Raw genomic sequence first — 22482 nt, 5'->3', positions numbered from 1 at the left:
CAGGTAGTTGGTATTAGATATACAACACTGATCTACAGGTAGTTGGTAATAGATATACAACACTGATCTACAAGTAGTTGGTAATAGATATACAACACTGATCTACAGGTAGTTGGTATTAAATATACAACACTGATCTACAGGTAGTTGATATTAGATATACAACACTGATCTACAGGTAGTTGATATTAGATATACAACACTGATTTACAGGTAGTTGGTATTAGATATACAACACTGATTTACAGGTAGTTGGTATTAGATATACAACACTGATCTACAGGCACAGTCAATAGAACTCAGCCAAAGAACAAAAAGCTTATAAGAAAATTTAGAAAGTCAATAGGTCTTCTCTCTATTTTGAAATCTATTTTTCCATGTTCAACAGAAGACCAGTATGCTGACAGTAACTCTGGCTATCACTGAATCAAAAACTAACTGAAAGGAGCTGTAGAAGATGTAGAAGGAGACAGAGTTGGAGAAGTGCTGACTATAGTTGTACTAGAGCCCAGATTGGGATCAGCTAACACTGGCTTGAGTGAACATGTCCAGAGTCTAATAGCCACATCATCTATAGCGATGTCTCCGGCAGCTCCATTTCCCACAATTCCTTGAAACTTAAACTGAACAAAACAAAAGCAAAACAGCTGAATAAAGAATTTTAAGGATAAGTAATTCTCAATGAAACTATGATGAGGTACATTGAGTCAGTACTAGTACTTGTATGTATTTATGGTACAGTGAGTGAGAGCTGAGTTGCATTCCATCATTTATGACAATACCAAATGATGGTGAAAAACCCTGATCATCTGTGAGTGTGTCATGTAAGATTTAATGTCCTCACCTGGTACACACGACTCTTGCTGTTGAACGGTATAGAAGCGCTCATCCACTTGTTTGACTGTGAACTTGAAAGAGACCAAACAATCGAATCTGACATCTGATAGCTGCCGGCAGAACTCTCTATACTGAATATCACCTGAGAAAAATTATCATCGCTGTTGACTGATGCCATATGTTAGTCATAATTTAAGTATGCTTTGGTTTACCAAGAACTTAAGTCAAATGCAAGACAAAATAAAATGTTATGCTGATTGAATGGTGTGGAATATCACACCACATTGGTCAAACAAACCTTGAGTGAGCCAACGTTTATACCATACATGTGGTACCAAAACTGGAGACACTGGGAAGTCGATATCTTATCATCAGCCATTGGTGTAAGGAGAATGGCATTATCTCCACTTACTGTTGCAGAACTTGACTCGATATAAGCATACGAACCTAGAAAAATTAAAATTGCAGATTCACCATAGTCAGAGTTTTGAGCTAGCCAATCACATTGATGTTATATTTTCAGGACTAGATTAGAAGCTCTTGATGGTAGATCTAAATGAATTGACTTGATTGGAGCCGAAGCTAAGTTTCGCATTATAAACACTAATATCAGATGACAATCACCTGCTACACTGTTCATGGTATGATCTTTGCTGGGTCCAGTGCCCCTCGGAGTATTTCCTTTTCTAATTACCCAAGAAAAGTTATCTTCACCAGCTTTTTGCAAATTTAAAAATGTGTTAAAACCGTTTTCAAAATCATTGCTACCAGCTGCTGGACACGATCCCGGCTTTACATTAATGGCATCAATAGCCAAATAAGGTGTTCCAACTTTTTTCACAGCTTCTATGGATATCATAAAGTCATCCATGGCACTACAAGATTCAAAGTATTGTATTTTACATGTGGAATCTAAAAAAAATCAAATTTGAGCTAACAGACAAAGGGGAAAAATTGTGACATACTTTATGGTGTATTGAGGTAACTAGCAATGTAAAAGAATTGTGACATACTTTATGGTGTATTGAGGTAACTAGCAATGTAAAAGAATTGTGACATACTTTATAGTGTATTGCACAAGGCGCCATTTGTTTGGAGTATAGAATCCAAAACCGGATGCAACGCTGGAAGGAGATGTTGTACTATTATTTCTCTGCCAGCCAATAGACAACAAATCAGCACTTGATGGAGACTTGCTTAGGATAGAGTAAGCAAAGGTCAAGCATATCGCTCCCTTAGGTTTAGTTACAACGGGTGATATGAGTTTGGCTGAGTAAGTCTTTGTCCCTTTGTTTGCCGGAAGACCGAGGTACTTTCCTACAAAAAAATATATTGCTCACTTAGCACAGTTTGCTTTTTTTTACTCCTGTACTACAAAATATCTCAAGGTGGTCTGAAGACAATTTAGTTGTATCAATTCTTTTGAATCAGAATAAAATTGAATATTACCATTTTTTGTGCCAGTATTGAAATCGACATCTGGTCCTTGAGGAGGAGAAGATGAAGGACTTGTCAACATAAACGTTTGCTGTCCTTGTATAGAAGAGATGGCTTTCCATCCACAGAATGAAGAGTCAAATCCACACGAGAGTTTGGTAACGTCTTTGAGTTGCCCACTCACCGCTACAAATACATTGTGCAACAAATTATGATGTATTTATACTTACACAATAGAATACCTATAATGGTACTAAAAGATGGGAGTTTGTGAATTGATAGCTTATGTTTATAATGTGATTCAAAGAGAAACTGTGACACAGTACCTTGTTCACACGGTGTGGGTGAGAACATGATATCATCAATAGCAATATCTCCTCTGATTCCAGATCCTACGATTCCATTTATGGCGATCTAGAAAATGTACAAGAATACAACATCAGAGGAGATAGAGTATACATGAAAGCTTTTAACACCCTAATCTTTGTTACACAATAAAGCCAAAAACATTTCCTATAAATGTGGACAGACCATGCTAATGTTTTTAGTGATGGATATTGACATCTTGAGCCATTTGTTGCCCTGAGTCCGTGATTTTCTCCAGAGTGTTGCGAGTTTTCCAGTGGCATCTCTACCTGTCACTTGCAGTGTGCCCACATTAGACCCATACATGTGGTGGTACATAGAGAAACATCCTGTGCTAATGGGTTTAGGGAACTGGTAGTTTAAAGTAGCTCTATCGTTTCTCTTTCTTGGTGAACTTGTCTCTATGTAGAGGTACTTTCCTTTGCCTGAAGTGTGGTCAGAAGTTGGTCCTACAACAAGTTGGTTCGATGCATACCTCACAGTACTATATGGGGTACCTAGAAAGACTACATATTGTAGAAACTTGTGATATATATATATCACCCTCAAGTATGGTACACGGTAGCATAGCATCCAAAATTTCATAGCAGCAGAAAAATCTGGAAGTTAGCATTCAGTATATTATAGTTATATACCATAACTATATACATATATATATATATATATATATATATATATATATATATATATATATATATATATATATATATATATATATATATATATATATATATATATATATATATATATATATATATATATATATATATATATATATATATATATATATATATATATATATATATTGCATATAACATATTATAATACTTCATTCAGGCTGCTAAAGTGCTATATGCAGTAGTCTATATTACAACATACAGTATGCTATAGTACAGCATACAATATCCTATAGCACAAAATACAGTATGCTATAATAATGCATACAGTATGCTTTAGTACTACATACAGTAAGTTATAACACTACACATCACTATAATGCATAGTGGTACCAAAAGTATCTCAAATCATTACATACCTGTCCTAGATGTAGATGTAGGTTTATTGAGAGACTTCCAATTAAATTTATCTTTAAGATCCTGTACCCAACCACACAGGCCCTTGTCAAAGTTACAGTTGATGTTACCAAATGGTGAAGCAGTTGAAGCAATTATTGTAGTTGGCGCCTTACTAGGTGTTGTTGTTGGAGGTTTGGAAGTAGTTGTTGTTATGGCAACGTTGCTCGGTGTGACTAAAATGTAGTTGTATGCCCCCATTAGTTGTGGTTACTGCTGAAGCTCAGTTAAAATGGAATAATATACAGATTATTAACATTAGCTCCAAGTGTCAGAGTTCGGACGCTTGATTAGATATATAAAACTCTCACTGAACTATGTATTACTACTATGTTATATACTACAGTAACTCTGAGCCAGGTTTATATTCACACAATCTAAATATACCTCAGGGTGTACAAAAGGATAATGAAGATATACATATTAGTATACATAAGGAGTATATACATATTAGTATACATAGATGAATAGTATATACATAGTAGTATATACACTGTACATATTAGTATTTATAAGGGGTATATACACATGAATATAGACTAGGAGTATATAAACATGAGTATAGACTAGGAGTATATACACATGAGTATAGACTAGGAGTATATACACATGAGTATAGACTAGGAGTATATACACATGAGTATAGACTAGGAGTATATACACATGAGTATAGATTAGGAGTATATACACATGAGTATAGACTAGGAGTATATACACATGAGTATAGACTAGGAGTATATACACATGAGTATAGACTAGGAGTATATACACATGAGTATAGACTAGGAGTATATACACATGAGTATAGACTAGGAGTATATACACATGAGTATAGATTAGGAGTATATACACATGAGTATAGACTAGGAGTATATACACATGAGTATAGACTAGGAGTATATACACATGAGTATAGACTAGGAGTATATACACATGAGTATAGACTAGGAGTATATACATATGAGTATAGACTAGGAGTATATACACATGTGTATAGACTAGGAGTATATACATATGAGTATAGACTAGGAGTATATACATATGTGTATAGACTAGGAGTATATACACATGAGTATAGACTAGGAGTATATACACATGAGTATAGACTAGGAGTATATACATATGAGTATAGACTAGGAGTATATACACATGTGTATAGACTAGGAGTATATACATATGAGTATAGACTAGGAGTATATACACATGAGTATAGATTAGGAGTATATACACATGAGTATAGACTAGGAGTATATACACATGAGTATAGACTAGGAGTATATACACATGAGTATAGACTAGGAGTATATACACATGAGTATAGACTAGGAGTATATACACATGAGTATAGATTAGGAGTATATACACATGAGTATAGACTAGGAGTATATACACATGAGTATAGACTAGGAGTATATACATATGAGTATAGACTAGGAGTATATACACATGTGTATAGACTAGGAGTATATACATATGAGTATAGACTAGGAGTATATACATATGTGTATAGACTAGGAGTATATACACATGAGTATAGACTAGGAGTATATACACATGAGTATAGACTAGGAGTATATACATATGAGTATAGACTAGGAGTATATACACATGTGTATAGACTAGGAGTATATACATATGAGTATAGACTAGGAGTATATACACATGAGTATAAACTAGGAGTATATACACATGAGTATAAACTAGGAGTATATACACATGAGTATAGACTAGGAGTATATACACATGCGTGTAGACTAGGACTATATACACATGAGTATGGACTAGGAGTATATACACACCCGTGCTATTAGTGAGCTGTGTGCCACTGCAGAGTCCATCAGTCAGAGAGAAGTCATCAATAACCATGTCTCCATGATAACCAGAGCCAACTGTGGCAACTACTTTCAAATTCCAATCAGCCGCTGGAGAAGGTATATTCATCCTTGTCAGCAACCACTTGTCACCTTTGTTGCCTGTAAGAAATAACCCATCTATCTTCAGTCGTGTACAGATTTCTGACTTATAATAATAAGCATCATACAAAGAAATAAGGATCTCTGGTAGTTTATGTATAACAAAATATTTATTTTCTAACATTTAAGTTTTAATGATTATTATTAACAACCTACAAGAGTGATGCAAGTTTTACAGACTTCACAGATTCAACAGATGTTGATAGACAGTATTCTCCTAATTACAACTTTTTCTCCTTTGTACTAATGATTATATACATGTATTCGAACATGAAATATATTCTGAAAGGTCTGCCTCGTATTTATATCTTATTACGGTTTGACTGAGTACCAAACACTTGGCTCAGAGTATACACGACTGCCTACCGCTAGAGCTCCAGAGAAGTTTAGATGTTTTGCCAATGACAAGGTAAATCTGGAGAGTTCCAATGTCGTTTCCATACATGTGGTACCAGAGACTCGCACACTTGTCGGTTCTGTATGAGAATTTAGGGGAAAGAAGAGCAGCCTTCCAGCCATTGTTGGTCTTACTCGTTTCAGTATAAAGATAGAAGCCTTTACCAGTCTGCGTAGAGTGGTCCTTGCTTGGCCCGGTGTTGGAGGAACTTGTTAACCCCGATTGTAGTGACCAATCAAAGTTGTCATTTTTCATCTGTAACATGAAGATTGAATAAGCAAACTAAAGCTTTCTTATAATAACTTTGAACCAGCAACAGGAATGTCTTCCATCACAAAATTTCAACTTGATACCATGTACCAAATTGCATTTTCTTGAAAAACATTATTTTCTGACAGCCTTCTACAGCCCAGAGTATTGTATGGTGAATGCCATGTCAACTTTCCCATCGTGTAATCGTAAAGGTGCTACGTTGAGCTCATCTTTCTTCACTGTTTTTTTTTCATTTGTTCAAAATTTATTTACTGTTGCAAAAAAATAAATAAAGAAATGATGTAGGCTTATTGCCTAATAATCTGACCAATCACAATGTGAGCCCATGTAAACAGCTGGTAATTGAAGGCAGCATGAACCCTATGGCGGTGAGTACAGATGCTTGTCAGTGAGTCATGGACTTCATGACAGTGAGTCTAGCTGGTAGACAGTCAGTAGTAGTACTAGTAGCAGCTGTGATAGCAGTGGTAGTGGCAGTGGTAGTAGTAGTACTAGTAGTAGTGGTAGTAGCAGTAGTAATAGTAGTATTGGTAAAAGCTGTGTTGGTAGCAGTACTAGTAGCAGTGATAGTAGTAATAATAGTGATAGAAGTAGTAGCCTGGCGTTGCTTTTTATTACCTGAGCAACGCTGGTCATTCAACTAGCGTATTATAAATTGTAAAAACATTTGGAGTCATCTATTATGGGCGTTATGGTTTCTCTGATACTTTCTGAATAAAACATTACTTTTTTTCTAACTGAACAATTTCAGCACCTTTTATATCATAATCTTTCAAGTTATTCTTTGTGATGAGAGAACAAAATAAACTCACTTGAGTCCATCCACAGAGATTCGGACTCTCGAATCCACAAGCATCTGCGTTGGCAGGTTTACATGAACCAGGACTGAGGGAAAAGTCATCAATAGCAATGTCACCCGCATAGCTCGCTCCCCTTACTCCTTCTATTACAATCTATAAGTAGATATTGAACATAATCAGTTATTCCTCACTCATGAGTTCACTAGTTCCTGATACATAACTTCTACTCTTGCCCGTAATTAGTGACACAACTAAACAGGTGTTCACAGTGTAAAACCTTTTCAACTAGTATCTCCTTATGCTGAACTTCAGAGACATTGTATACACAAAACTTTCTGTAATAACAAAAATGTTTGGTAGCCTTCAACCAAAAAATAAAATCAATATAAAAGATTATTACGAAGATTAGGTAAATAGTGTAGTCGCTTGATAGCAGCTATGATACTCTGGTTCATGTCATATACAGGCTGCTAAGAAGTTATAGATGTCTGGTGTAATCTCAGTCTTTTGGAACACTGACATCTCAAATCAACAGAATCTTCAGACTCACCTTAAAATCTGAAGTAGCATCAATGGCAACTTCAGCTAGTTTCCAAGCGTTACCCTGGTTACCATTTCTAGTCCAAACAGGTTTACCATTTGAGCCTTGTCTTTGAGCATATACGTTGAGGGTCTCTATGTGTTGGCCCCACATGTGGTACCAGAAAGAAAAGCAGTACTGTCCAGCTCTAGAGAACAACAGAACACTGATAGTTAGTCAAACTGAACTATTCTCTAGCTGCTAGTTCTTGAGCTGTACTATTACACATCTTTATCACATTTCTCTCTCTAATACACTTAAGAGAACACATGTTACAGTTAGTATTACATGTTACTACTACTAGTTTTGCATAAAATTAGCTTCTACATTAGTTATAGTTTGAATTCCAATTGCCATGCTCTATTGTCATCTATTTATTATAAACTTCTGTTTTTCTATGCCATAACTCTATACTATACTTCTGTGTTATATGTCTATGATATGTTACTCCGGCTTACTTCTGTTTGGCTATTATCGGAGACTGTAGCTGTGCTTTGTCATTGTTACTTCTAGGTGAGGAAGTCTCAATATAGAGGTAGTAGCCGCTACCACTTGTGTGATCTTTCCCGGGACCTGTGCCTCCTGTAGATGTCGGGTTATTCTGGCGTGTCCAGTCAAACTGATCTCCTTTTAATTGTATCCAACCACATAGACCAGAGTCAAAGTTACAATCAATTTTAGAGGCAGTCGTTAGAGTGGTTGGTCTAGGAGACTCAATGGTTGTAGAGGGAGTGGCACCTCCAGCTATGGCTGTGTAGAAATATTGATGCTTTATCATAAGTTTTATTATTTTCATAAATAAAAGGTATCTGCTAACAAATATTCAACGTTATTTATCTAGCTAAACAAAATTAATTTGAAGCTATATCTGTTTATCACAGAACTTAACAAGTACTGTATAAATATCAACAGTTAAGCAAGCAAGTTGAGGGCGAGTGTAACTCACAGGTGCAGAAAGCTGTGCTGGAGAATGTTATATCATCAATTGCTATATCTCCCTGTATTCCGTTGCCTCTCACACCTTCTATGACAACTGAGTACGGAGTTGCTGACTTGATACCAACTTTACTCTGAAGCCATTTACTACCTTAATTTCCAGACAGCCTCCATATCAAAGCATCAGCAGATCCTGGAAAAGTCATGTGACAACAGCAAATTACAATAGTCTGTTGCAACAAAAGAAATAACACATGTCACAGAAAACAAATACTGTATTCAGAAAGCACTCACCTGTTTTTCTCAAATACAAGTTGAGTTGACCAATGTTAGAGCCGTTCATGTGGTACCAGAAAGAGAGGCAGCTTCCATTGGTTGCTGAGAGGCTTGTGCTAACATAGAGAGCATTGTCTCCTGAAACTCTCGGAGAACTTGTCTCCAAGTACAGATACTTTCCTACACAGCAAACAATTTATAAATATTAAGGTTAAAGAAACCTTTTTTCACACAAACCGCTAACACAAGAACAAATGATTTGGGGATTAGCTGATGGAAACCTAACGAAATATCCCCTTTAAATTATCACCTCATCTTCCTTTTGACTATACTACTTGTTTATAGTGTTAACAACCGATTACCTGCGTTACTATGAAGGGTATGGTCAAAACTTGGTCCAGTGTATTTTGTAGGGGTCTCTTTGCTTATCACTTTCCAATCAAATTTGTCTTTGGTTTTGGTATTAGACCATCCGAGACATTCAGTTTCAAATGAGCAGTTCACTGTATAATATATATTCGTTAATGTCTTGTTTTCAGATCAGTTGTAGAATTGGGAACCAATACTTGATCAGCTAACTGTCCTTGTCTGAAGATTTGTCTAGTTGCTGTCACCATCTCATCTTTATGCAAAAGATCTATTTTGGTTATTGATATACGTTTACTAAACATAAAAAATACACACTGCACTTCATAGCATGAAAAATGCTATGAAGTGCTATGAAAAATGCTAATCTAAAATGCAAGAGCGTACCAATCATCTACATAAAACTAGAGTACATTGCTAAGAAATTATTCATTCAAGTAACAACTAGTAGCCATTACTGACAAGTCATACAGTTCATTCAAATAAAATTCAAATTAATGCAATAATGAAGGTCAAATAATCCAAAAGGTTTATAAGGGTTTGATCTTTTGGATTATCTGACCTTTGCTGAGGTAATCCAAAAGGTCAAACTCTTTTAGATTATCTGACCACTTCTCTGGCTTCAAGCCAGCTTTAGGGTAAGTTGAACGCTAAAATAACGCTACAGTATAGTGATAGTATAGCTAGTAATAAAGTAATGCTAGAATAAAAAGCTACATAGATAAAGTATAATCATTTTTGTTTATTTAGTAGTAAAGTATTTTAATACTAGTATTATCATACCGGTGTGCACAAAGTCTATAGGATTCATGATGGTTTGTTATCATAAACATAACACAAATCGCATAGTTTAAAACTTCATCTCACCTCTTTAATCAGAGAGTTTCATGAAGGAAATGATGTCACTTTTGCAAAAAGTCACGTGACATGAGTCTGTTTACTGATCCTGCTTTTCTTATAATTTAGCTTTCACATATGTTTAACTTACCTCATATTTTGTCATTAAAATATTGATTTACAAAGTCAATTGTAACAAATACTTTTTACAGATTAATATTATTGTTAGGGATCAGTGCTCTTCATATAATTAAAGCTATTTCTTTGAGTACATTTCTGATTAACTCTTGTTACATTGTAGTTTGTTTAATAGCTTTTTTCACTGAAAAAGTACATGGTTATTTCTTTTGTTTGTATTTCTAACTGTACATAACAGTTAGAAATACAAACAAAAAAAGGTGCAATGAGGACCCACATTGGCAGTAGTATAGCTAGCTAGGCACTGATTAGTGATTAGTTTATTAATCATATGAGAAAAAACACAATGACCACTGGAACACAATGAATCAAGGAGGTGTTGCCTTAGACTTGATTTGAATTGTCCAAAATAGCTTATCCTTCAGAGGTAAATGATATTTTAAAACATCAACTTTTAATACTAATGCTTTAATGCCGATCGTGTCACCGACCAATTTTTTGACACTAATAGTTTTTTAACAGTAACAATGCTGGTAACAATGTTGGTACATGTAAGACAAGTGATGCGATTCTCTCACTTATCAAACTGAAGATATTGTGTGCCATCCAGTATAACAAAGACAAATTATACCCTGGAGGATTTGGTGCGATGTTAACATACTACTCAATGTACTCGCATATAGTGTGTACCGGTCTAAAGAATGAGATGCCTTTTTGCATGACTAAACCTTGTGTGACGATAGAAATAGGTTTTAATTGTCCAACTTGATTTCAAATATTTGATAGTACAAGTGTAAGCATATAAAACACTCAAACATACAATCATTTTCACCTAGGTGTTAATTTAAACTACGAAATTATCAATTTATTTATACTTCACATTTTGAAAAAGATAGAAATGAAAATACAAATTAACATGTTATTAGTAAAAGGTGGCTCTAGCTATAAAAGTGGTGAAGGCCAGGAGAGTTTTGGAGTGTAACATTAGATGATCTTGATGAACTGTTATATTTTATAGAAGTGAGTAGTGAGGGTGAAGTGAGCGGTTTCATTTGGTGTACTACAACAAATACTGTTCAGGACGGAATTGAAAGACACTCATTCCCATCTTCTCTGCAGTTTAACTTGCGTTGTATTGACTTATGCTTTTGCAGGAATCTGAAGCAAGCAAAAAGTTGATCGCGAAGTCAGTTCTTGAATGTCATGATGAAGAAAGGTGGAGAAAAGAAAGAGGAACTTATTACTATTTAAAGAACATGGCTGGCCATTTATCTCTACAGAAACTAGTAGGCACGGTCGGCGAGATCAAAAGTTTATTCAAAACTCTGGACCAGGAGAATAAATACAAAATGAATACAATAAATATACAGCTTTGAGTAAAAATTTATTTCTGCGCATAAATGAATAAAATATATTTTGGTCTCGATTTTTAACATAAATTGTCAGTAATACTTTGCAGTTGCAGCTCATCACTTTATGTATTAGTTCCGGTGCATAAAACAATACAAACATCTGAAGATATGATGAGGTTAGCATTTACATGGTAGAAACAAAACCGTCTTCTCTACCATAACCTCTTTGATATGTTAGCAATCTATTAGACTTAACAGCTGTGATATGCACTCTGCTGGCTTCACACTAACCTTGAGGCGTGTCTGCTGCAGTGTCAAGTGCATAGGTTAGACGAGATCGGCTCATTGATACTTCCTGTTGGCAAACTCGACAGGTTTTTTGGCAAAAAGATATATAGGCATCAAAACAGGCAGCATCCCCAAACTTGAGGCAAAAGTCAGTTGTCAGTGTGTCTATGCATGAGGATTTAACTTGTACAACTGGAGTGCTTGTGGATGTCTCAAGCTGAATACAAATGGGCATACTATAGACATTAATAGCTGAGGGAAAGACTACAGCAGACACTGAATATAGTTATTATAATAGATTAGTTGTTACATTGTATGTTGTAGTGCATATACTTCTATCACTTAATTATACATTTTATAAGTGATCTAGTACTGTAGTCATCATCAGCTAGAGGACTGGAAATACCAGCCAATCAACTGGCCTTACATTAACTGAGGGAGAACAGTGGAGCAAATAAAAGAAAGTTACGAGTGAGTTTGTGCTTGCCTGAGTATCAGTATCAGCAAATTCAACCAACCTTTTTTTAATAGTTAGCTAAAGCTACCTTAGTTCTCAGAACTCAATAGCTGTAGCCCTAAAACACTAACAGTATCATTCTATATATATCAGAGACCCTAAGAGTGTTAATGTATAATATAAACTAGAGACACTAACAGCATCATTGTGTGTATACCAGAAACACCAACAGTATCATGATGTGTATACCAGAAACACCAACAGTATCATCATGTGTATACCTGAGACACCAACAGGATCATCATGTGTATACCAGAGACACTAACAGCATCATCGTGCGTATACCAGAGACAGTAATGGTATCATCGTGTGTATACCAGAGACACTAATGGTATCATTGTATATATACCAGAGATACTAGCAGTATCATTGTATATTTACTAGAAATACTAGCAGTATAAATGTATCTATACCAGAGATACTACTAGCACTACTGTGTATTTATATCAAATACGCTAACAATACTTCCTTATTTCTACCTGGTATAGTAGCAGCACCACCGTCAGGAACATTCTGTCTCACTCACGCATCACCTTCGACTGGCTAGATATTTCATACTGTTCTATCTAACTTCGTGATAAGATGTGAGATTTGCTGCGAAGCAAATCCATAATATGAGCTAAGATATTGATAATCACCATCATATCAGATTATATAAGTTATACCTTTGAACTTTATCAATAAATATGAATCCTTACTAGTCAATATTGACTTATTGATTAAATTGCCTAAATGCCGGTGCACTGAACATAACGGCTCTGTCAGGTAAGCATACTATAGATTAGGCCAACATTTTATTTTGATACTATTTTGTGCTGACTAATAGATGCACCCAAAAATTTTTTTGTTAATCATTCGTCAAAAACTATAAGATGCTTACTTAAGCTTAGTAGCTTCAAATCTTCCTTGTATAAATTTTTGCTTTCGCCTTCATGACACCACATGACAATACCTTTTTGTTTAATCTTTTAGGTGGCGCCAGATGGAAAGCACTTTTTCTGTATAAATGATTAGTAACTGCCCAATAAAATATATTATATATATATGTAATATATATAATATATATATGCACATATATATATATATATATATACATACATATTTACATGCATATAGCCAATATATACATACGTACATATATATACTAGAGCTGCACAACAATTAAAAAAATTAATCGCGATTAATAACTGATCTGAACCAGTTAATCTTCGATTAATCTTAGAATTAATCTAGCAAAAACCTGCATTTTCGAAAACAAATAATATAGCTACATATAAGTTAGTTATATTTGAGACAATAATTGTTAACAGGAGTACATGTTATGTACCATGCACATAAGTTACAATGTATTAATTATTATGGGTATGAAAATAGTCCATGACAGTCTATAATTAAGCCAGCCAAAAGTTGAGGCAGCACCGTTTATTCACATTCACCGAATGAAGAGATGCCCTTTTCCTATATACCATATTGTCAGCTTTAGATAATAGCCGCTCACAGGGGAAAGTAGTGGCGGTAGTCAGCAGTAGTAGTTATTGTCTGCGACAGCCGGTGATGATTTCTGAGCGTATAATAAAATTAGTTAAATGATATCTTAATGATGATGTGCTGTGGTGGTAGGCAAATTCTTTCTGGCATATTTTGCCCTTCACTTTCTTGTTTATGCTTCCAACAACGTATGAAAATCCGTCAACTAGTTTGGAGGACATCTGTCTGGGAGTTTCTTAAGAAAGACTTTTTAGCAGCTGACATTTTCAGGCGGGAATTTTAGTATAATTAGCGTTACCGTTCGTCAGCCAATCGTGTGGCTATTTTGTACAAAAGACTTTTTCGCAGCTGACGTTTTTAGGCGGGAACGTTAATATAAATTAGTGTTACCGTTCGCCGGCCAATCATGGAGCTGTTTTTATCGAAAGTCTTTTTTGCAGCTGACTTTTGGAGGCGGGAAAGTTAATATAAATTAGTGTTACCGTTCGCCGGCCAACCATGGCAGGTTGTTCCGTCGAGAGGATACCTATTTCGTAATTTTTGTCACCTCCAAAAATACCAGATGTCGTCTTTTCAAGGGGTTGTTTCTCCAGAAGAAAACTTCAAGTAAATTCTGTTTTGGCTTTTTATTGAAAATTATTGTACTATTACTGCTGAAAACTGTTGACGGTGATCACTGATAAACCATACCTCCCATATACAATATCAAAATCTTTATGCTTTTGCTGGTGTAGTATACACATCCTTCTACTAAATACATTTGTATTCTAGATGCTATCTTCATTTGAAGTTCAGAACCCTTCAGTAAACAGAACCATTCGCATGCAGTATAGAGCACACTCACACAAAAGTAACTTTAAAGTTTCTTGTTTTAAAAATTGTGTCTCCAAATAAAATTAGTTAAACCTAAAAAATTTATAACAATTCACATGAACACAATAGAGCTTTTACATTGTGGTAAATAAGGAAACTCTGAAGGGGTGGTGATGTAACTAACAAAAATATAGGAAAAGTTAGGTAGCATATTGTGTAAAGCTATTCACATATCATTCAGTCCTTTAACACTGTTTTATTTTTTATATAAAGCTGACTCATATTTCGATGGTAATATAATATGTATGAACAGAAAGATGCCGATTAGAATTCCACCAGAGTTTGCACTGATAACTCTTTAGATTTCGTAACAATTATTACAATTTCATAATCATATACGCTCGGTTATAAATACACAGAATATTCACACAAACCTAGTATAGCGTATGAACATTATGCTTTGTAATTGTCAAGATCTAAAATTCAAACAAAACTTCAAAGAACATGAGCTAAACACATCAACAGTGACAGAAATGGGAAGCCGAGATTGGTACTTTATGTCAACAGAATGGTTCTTGCGAAGTGTATAGGCCCTACATAATAGTATTTTCTTTAATTGTGACTAAGTCCGTGAATTCAACTTGTAGTCTGTCGGCAACAGCGGTTTCGACCATCACCTTTCTGACTAGGCATTCATTTATCGCCTGATGCAGTGTAATGGTCAGTGGTAGAATCAAAAAATTTCAGAACAGATTCTGTGGTGTGTGAAAGTGAGCCTTTTTTGGACACGGCCTTGAGCCAATTATTGAGACAAGACTCAGTCGTAAGAGGAAGTCTAAAACAAATTTAGGTATTAGGAAACAGTATTTGCACATTGAGCTCAGCTTGGGAACGGCAAGAACCCCTATTTGCACGAATATATCCAACAATTATTACGAGGAATTTATAATCATATTATAGCATATCCACACCCATAAAATATCTCTCAAGTTTCCAAGCACACACCTATGAAATATGCAATCAATGCAGATTCATTGTTATTACAGCGGAAAGACTGCACATTATTTTACCATACACTAAAGGGCAGATCTATCGAAAGAAATTTCATGTATCTTTTGATTAGTAAAAGGTTATCTTTCACAACCCTTACATCGGTATTGCAACATTTGCATTCATTATGGATGTACCAGACGCACATTGTGATGCAATACTATATTATATGGACAAAGTAACTCTTCGGCTATTTGCTTGATATGGCATCCGCTTTTAAATACAACTGTCACATCTGTAGAGAATGATATGGTCATTGAACTTAAAACCCCTGGAATGGCAAGAGGTCATTCGCGAGTACGGAAATCCGGTCGACGCCATTATCAGTTAATGTTCAAGTCAATTTCATTGTGTTCAATGTGAGAAAGAAATCTAATTTCAGATTTAACAGCATTGGAAGGTCACGAATACACCGCTCAATCAAAGGAACAGACTACTGAGATTGCTACTAATAATTTATGTACGAGAGATAAGGGTGTAGGTGCACAGTGCTATTGCTATTCCATGAACTGCAAAAACCGCAAGAATGGACTTTTAAAGGAAAAGGCATGACATTTCACAAGTGAGTTCGTTCTACTACTAGTTCTATTACTATTGCTCAAGTCTACGACTACTAATAGTTGTGCTACTACTAGTTAGTACTGCCACTAGTTAGTTCTACTACACTAGTCACTGGGTGAGTGAGAGTCGATCAGTGTCACTACTGAGTGTACGAGTTTGACTGTATTTTGTCGGTGACTAGATAGATTTATAAGCTAGTGAGTGAAATGTTCTTCCTTCAGAACGAAGGTTTTTTATTATTTAAATTTTGAATTTTTTTTATATTAATATTTTGGAACTACAACCTATTAGGTTATTTCTAAATATTTATATTTGAAGGAAGTGTTTGTCGTGCTTATAATATTATTTATTGTTGTACCTGGATCTAGCTAGCAGTAAGGAGATAAGAGTAATAATACTATTGTTATTACTACTGTTGCTAACTAACTACTACAGTTTCATTTTAATTTTTAGATTTCCAAACAAAGCAACTGAGAACTCTTGTTATTTACAATGGTATCGCAACCGCAGAAGAGTGAATAAGCCTGATCCTTGAGCACTTATCTGCAACGAACATTTCAATGATCCATGTTTTGACAGCAGGTTAAAACGTTCGACTGAAGCCATTTAAAGGTAATATTTTTCAATGTTGAATGATACTTTTCAATGATTGAATTTAAAACCATATTGTCAAGCACAGTGCTGCAAGGTTGCTCAACTTAAAGTAGCTATATCTAAAAAAAATTTAGAAACCTCAAACAGCACCCAAAACAGTGACAGCTGCCACAGCAAGTGCCTATGAATATGTCTGCAGCTTAGCAGTTGTGTGATCTGTTCTCTGTGATTCTTCATCTTCGTTTCTGGGATTTAATGTCCAACGCATAAATTATGCTGTCCTTTTTATCAAATGTTAACTGTATAAATGTTTTTTTCATTTCCTAGTTGTTGTAATAAAACTACATAATACTCCTGCAAATCATAAATTTCAAATTGATAGCAATAACTTTCAATTTAGAACACAAAACATCTTTTTGGAACAAAAAAAATCAAAAAAATCGATTTAAATAAAAAAAATCAAATAAAACAATAGAAATCGATTTTTTTGATTTAAAAAAAATCATCGATTTTTAACAACCCTGCCTACAACACAACAGGGTAAGACATGGTGAATCTTTTCATATCAAATAACGGTAATGTGAATTTTGTTGCAAGTCAACCATTAAGCTTTATGCCTAAGATGGGTGTGAATGACTTCCAGTGAAAATTGCTACATTTTTATTTTACATAGCGATATGGTAGCATTTTGAGCTGTTTTATTTTCATTTATTTTATTAGTTGTATTGTTGTTTATTAAGGGTACTATGTTTATGTGAATAAGACTTTCATTTTTGTTGATTTTATGTAATTGTTATAATTGATGCTTTTGTTTAGGGGGTTGGAATAATAATCCTACTGTTAGTCAGTTTAAGGCTACCTTCGCAAACTTATCATCAAATGTGGTGCATAATCAGATGCTAGTAAGACAGGTAATGTTACTGCTCAAAACGAGATTCTCATCATACAGGCTACTCCAGAAGTTGATCAGTTTGTGGAACTCAATGATTTCAGATGTCAAATTTCTGTTATAGGTAACAGTAGGCCTATAGTCTATATAGCTGGCTACATTGTGCAAAAGCTAACTAAAGTGCTGTCGTGACATTGGCCGTCAGTTGCTGGTTACCACTAAGTCAAATATCCAGTACCGACATCTCTATACTCTACTCAAGCTACAAAACAATGGAGGATTGGTGCGTCCATCAGACGATCTCATCAGTATCCTGCTAGTTGCAGATCAATACTTTCGTATTCATCCAAAGCCAGATCCACTCCATCGTGTGGTGTATTTTATCAGTAGTGTAAGGTCTAGTGATGTGTTGCTTTGAGAAACACCTTACGGATATGGCAGATGGCATATCCAACCACTGCGTCATTGATGAAAAACCTTATTCAGTCGTTTTATGATCTCCGACAGCATCATTATGCTAAAATCCTACACTCAAACTGCAAGGTGCATCTTTGTGGCATACAATACTAAAGTAGTACTTTTTAAAGGCCAGTAACAATATAATCACTGTAACATTCATCTGCAGCTGTTGTTGTGCTGTTATTCCTAATCTATTTTAGTTCTAAGAAACTGATGCACCTTGGCTCAATATCCACTTCTATACAAATCTCCTTTTACACAGTTTCTGTAACGTGTATGTATAAGTTTAATCATCTGATTACACTAATTCCTGCATTTCCTTGTTTGCATTATTTTGATTATTCTCTATTACAACGGTTTTTAATTTCCGTTTAGTTGTTGCAGTAGTTCATTCCATCTTTTACAGATACTGTATTTTACATATCATACATTCATAAGCTATTATCACTTAAGTCTTGAAAAGAGTTTCTGTTTTGGCAGCATACCTATGTGTTGTTTTTATCGAAATACTTCATGTGCTAAGTTTTTCCATATGCATTTATGCATATGTAATATAAATTTTAATATAATGGAACAGTTGTTATTTGTCTGAATATATCATTTGTTGGGTTTATGCATTTGTAATACAACAGTTTGTATGAGTAACATGGTCCACGAAAATCTATTATACATCTACTTATCATTTGATATATCCTACTCCATATGTTATAAATAGGTTTTCTTCTGTCAGGGCACTCTAAACGTTGTGTTGGAGTAGCTTTCATTAACACCCAGCTGGAAAATAACTATTCAACATTTATATTTCTGTCATTTTTCACCGTTTGTTTACAAACGAAAATAGCATTCGATTAGCTCTCCAATATGGCGCACACGTTACGTATTATTATCAACGTAAAAGTAACGTGTTTGCCATTCCAGGGGTTTTAAGTTCAATGGATATGGTTCCCAATGGTGTAGCCAGTAGGTAGTCCCACACAATGGGAATGATGCCAGTCCCCACACTGGTATCATTCTACCCCTTCCTCTCCATCTCTCCGCCATGTCAATCTGCACTTGCAGTAAACCTGAAAGACCGAACAAAAATTCAAATTATGCATATTTATACGAAAAAGTTGACCTGTTGAACATTTCTTATCTTTATATTTTCTGCCTCCACGATTATTCAAATGCGCAGGTCTTTTTTCACCTTCACTGTCACGTATTTTGAGCGAACCCGCCTTTTTTCCTCTAAGCACTTGAGGAACCGTGTGAACTTTCCCTCTTTCAGGCAGTTGAACAAATGCATTCGCAACAGTTTCTGGTCAAAAGTAAAATGTTGAGTACAAATGTGATTTACTAATCTGTATGACCAAAGGGGTGAGTTTAGAGATATCTTGTAACAGATTAGGCAATTCACATGTATTTTACTATTCGAATAACGTAAATTCATTGTAATGTAAACACTGCTGGAACGGATTACTTTGTAAGAGTGTCTACTCTACTTAAAATTAGAAACAGTAGGTAGATAAATACCACACAGGTTGTTAACAGAAAACGATTATTAGGTTGGGTTAATATTAGGAATCTCAATCTGAAATATGTTATAAGCGTGGTAGACATCATTAGCGAGTAAATATTGGTACACGGAAATGACTGATTATGCACAGTGCAAGGTCACATAAGGGTTATATTGAAACCAAGCCAATAAAAAGTGCAGTAGCACAGCAGTAATTGCTCTTACCCTTCTTACTTGGGTTTAATCTGCAAGTCAGCATAGAAACATATATATCATCAAAAGATTGTTATTTAGTCATTGTACATATAGTTGAATGCATAGGGAACGATGGTCAAAATTGAATTCTGAACTCAAATTGCTGCAAGTGTGAAAGAAATGATACGGCTATTCCAAAAGTTAATATATAAAAAACAATGTTACCTTTCATCAAAACAAAAGTGGAATGTCATAAATTAAACCCACAAAACCTTATACCTTGGCCGTGTTGAACCCAAATAGTGTCTCTATCATGAAAGCAATTGCAAACAACCCGCAGTCATTGGCTCCATCTTGCCTCTGCACACTTTCCCATTGGAGCCGCAGATGTGGTGCCAGGGTCTTGTGTGAACCTGCAGGTAAAACCAAAGTGCAAACTGTAGTTTTGAAAAAAATGAATGGACACTAATGTATCCAGATGTTGCATAACTGTTATGTTTCTGCACAGAAGCAATCAAATAGAGTATTAAATTAGAGAAATGTGGTTTATTGCACTCTCCAGAGACAACTGATTTGATAACAGAAAACCCAAGTATTTATATGTTTGGTCATAGAAAAGCTTTGTAAAAAGCTACAAGCATTATTAATAGCTATAATGAGACAGTACTATAATATATTAGCTTGTATAAAGCTTTAGCTAATAAGCATAATGTTTGTTGGCAAAGTACCAATAATACTTGGCACTTGCATGACACCTCCTCACTAAGCTAAAGGTTCTTTCTGGTTCTCTTAGACCTTCGGGGTTTGTCTCTGCTATACTCATCTCCATCAGGTAGACGAGGGTTGCGTGGTCTTCTTCTAGACGGAGGTTGCTCTGTTACAGTTGTAGGGGCTGGTAGTTGCAGTTTTGTCTCCTCTGTTATATCAGGTTTATCTCCAGGGTCTTGATCTTCTTCTGTTGAGTATCTTGGTCTGAGTTGTTCAACATGTCTTCTCCAAGTAGGTCCCTTTGGTACCACTTTGACATTGAGACTACGAGTTCCATATATCTTAGTAACAATGGCTGGAACCCATCTTGGTTGTCTGTTGCGTCTAGGTCCATGATACAAGGCATAGCATGGTGCTCCAAGATTGTAGCTGTGTATCTTGCTAACTGTCTTTTCTGCAGATCGGTTGACTTCTCTGGATTGATGAAACTGTGCTATGTGTGCAGGTGATGGCAATAGGGTGTCAATCTTGCATCTCATCTGTCTTCCATTCAGCAGCTGACTGGGAGAGTATCCTGTAGGAAGTGGTGTCCTTCTATAGTGCATCAGGAACTGTTGTAGTGCAGATTTAGGTGGGAGTGACGATTTCTTCATGGCTTGTTTGAAGGATTGTACTAGTCTTTCAGCTGCGCCATTTGTAGCTGGATGGTAGGGTGCTCCAGTGAGGTGAACAATGCTTCTCTCTTGACACCACTGCTGAAACTCTCCTGAGGTGAAGCTGGTAGCATTGTCAGTGACTATGGCGTGAGGGTATCCAAAGTGTGCGAATATCTCCTCTAAGATGTCTGTGGTAGCTCTGGTAGAAATAGATGAAGTCCTGTGTATGCATGGATACTTTGAGTAGGCATCTATAATCACTAGCCATTGGCTGCCCATGAAGTTTACTGCATGATCTAAGTGAAGACGACTCCATGGCTTCTCAGGTAGCATCCAGGGATGTATAGGATACTTCTGTGGAAGCTTCTGGTGTTCCGCACAGGCAGTGCACTTTCGGCTTGTCTCCTCTATATCAGAGTCAATGCGAGGCCAATAGACAGCAGTTCGAGCTAGCTTCTTCATTCTTTCCATTCCAAAGTGTCCAAGGTGAAGGATCTTTAATACTTCCTGTTGTAACTTGACAGGAATGACTACTCTGTTGCCATATAGAAGACAACCTTCAGTGATAGAAAGTGAATCTGAGATCTTGTGGAAGAGTGACAGCTGAGTCTCCTTCATCTCTTTGTTACCAGGCCATCCTTCTGCTGTGTAGCGCATTACTGTGGCTAGTGTTGGGTCTTTCTTTGTCTCCTTTGCTAGAACATTGTAGTCTGTAGAGTTGAGCTGTTGTCCAATAGTGTGAATAGTGCATACTGTATCAACATCATCCTCATCTTCTCTTGCATCAAACTCTTTATCAGGTCCAACTGGCAGTCTTGAGAGGACATCTGCATTTTGATGATGCTGGGTAGATCTGTATTCTATGGTGTAGTCATACTGATTTAGTACCAGTGCCCATCTTGCTAGTCTGTTGGCTGCTAGAGCTGGAACTCCTTTGGTAGGTCCTAGAAGTGTGAGAAGAGGTCTGTGGTCAGTTACCAAGATAAACCGTCGACCATACAGGTACTGGTGATACTTCTTTAGAGCAAATATGATTGAGAGAGCTTCTTTTTGTATTTGTCCATATTTCCTCTGTGTGCTGGTCAGTGTTTTTGAAACATTGGCTATTGGTCTCTCACTTCCATCAGG

General features: G+C 35.7%; 1 protein-coding gene across 1 annotated transcript; it reads right to left on the bottom strand.

Annotated features, from left to right (window-relative positions):
• Window positions 1-434: 434 nt before the first annotated feature.
• On the bottom strand, window positions 435-12164 carry LOC137390902 (MAM and LDL-receptor class A domain-containing protein 1-like). Its single transcript, XM_068077218.1, has 17 exons — window positions 11933-12164; window positions 8967-9128; window positions 8683-8823; window positions 8195-8486; window positions 7707-7884; window positions 7169-7309; window positions 6053-6338; window positions 5513-5686; window positions 3677-3889; window positions 2806-3089; window positions 2601-2688; window positions 2287-2460; window positions 1899-2154; window positions 1606-1712; window positions 1136-1284; window positions 845-979; window positions 435-623 (listed from the first exon to the last, which is right to left on the bottom strand). The coding sequence occupies exons 1-17, from the start codon at window positions 12162-12164 to the stop codon at window positions 435-437; spliced, it is 3201 nt and encodes a 1066-aa protein (XP_067933319.1).
• Between the last annotated feature and the right edge of the window lie 10318 nt (window positions 12165-22482).

This window comes from Watersipora subatra, chromosome 3, assembly GCF_963576615.1.
Source record: "Watersipora subatra chromosome 3, tzWatSuba1.1, whole genome shotgun sequence".
Taxonomy (NCBI): Eukaryota; Metazoa; Bryozoa; class Gymnolaemata; order Cheilostomatida; family Watersiporidae; genus Watersipora; species Watersipora subatra.
This window is presented reverse-complemented; position numbering and strand designations above follow the sequence as displayed.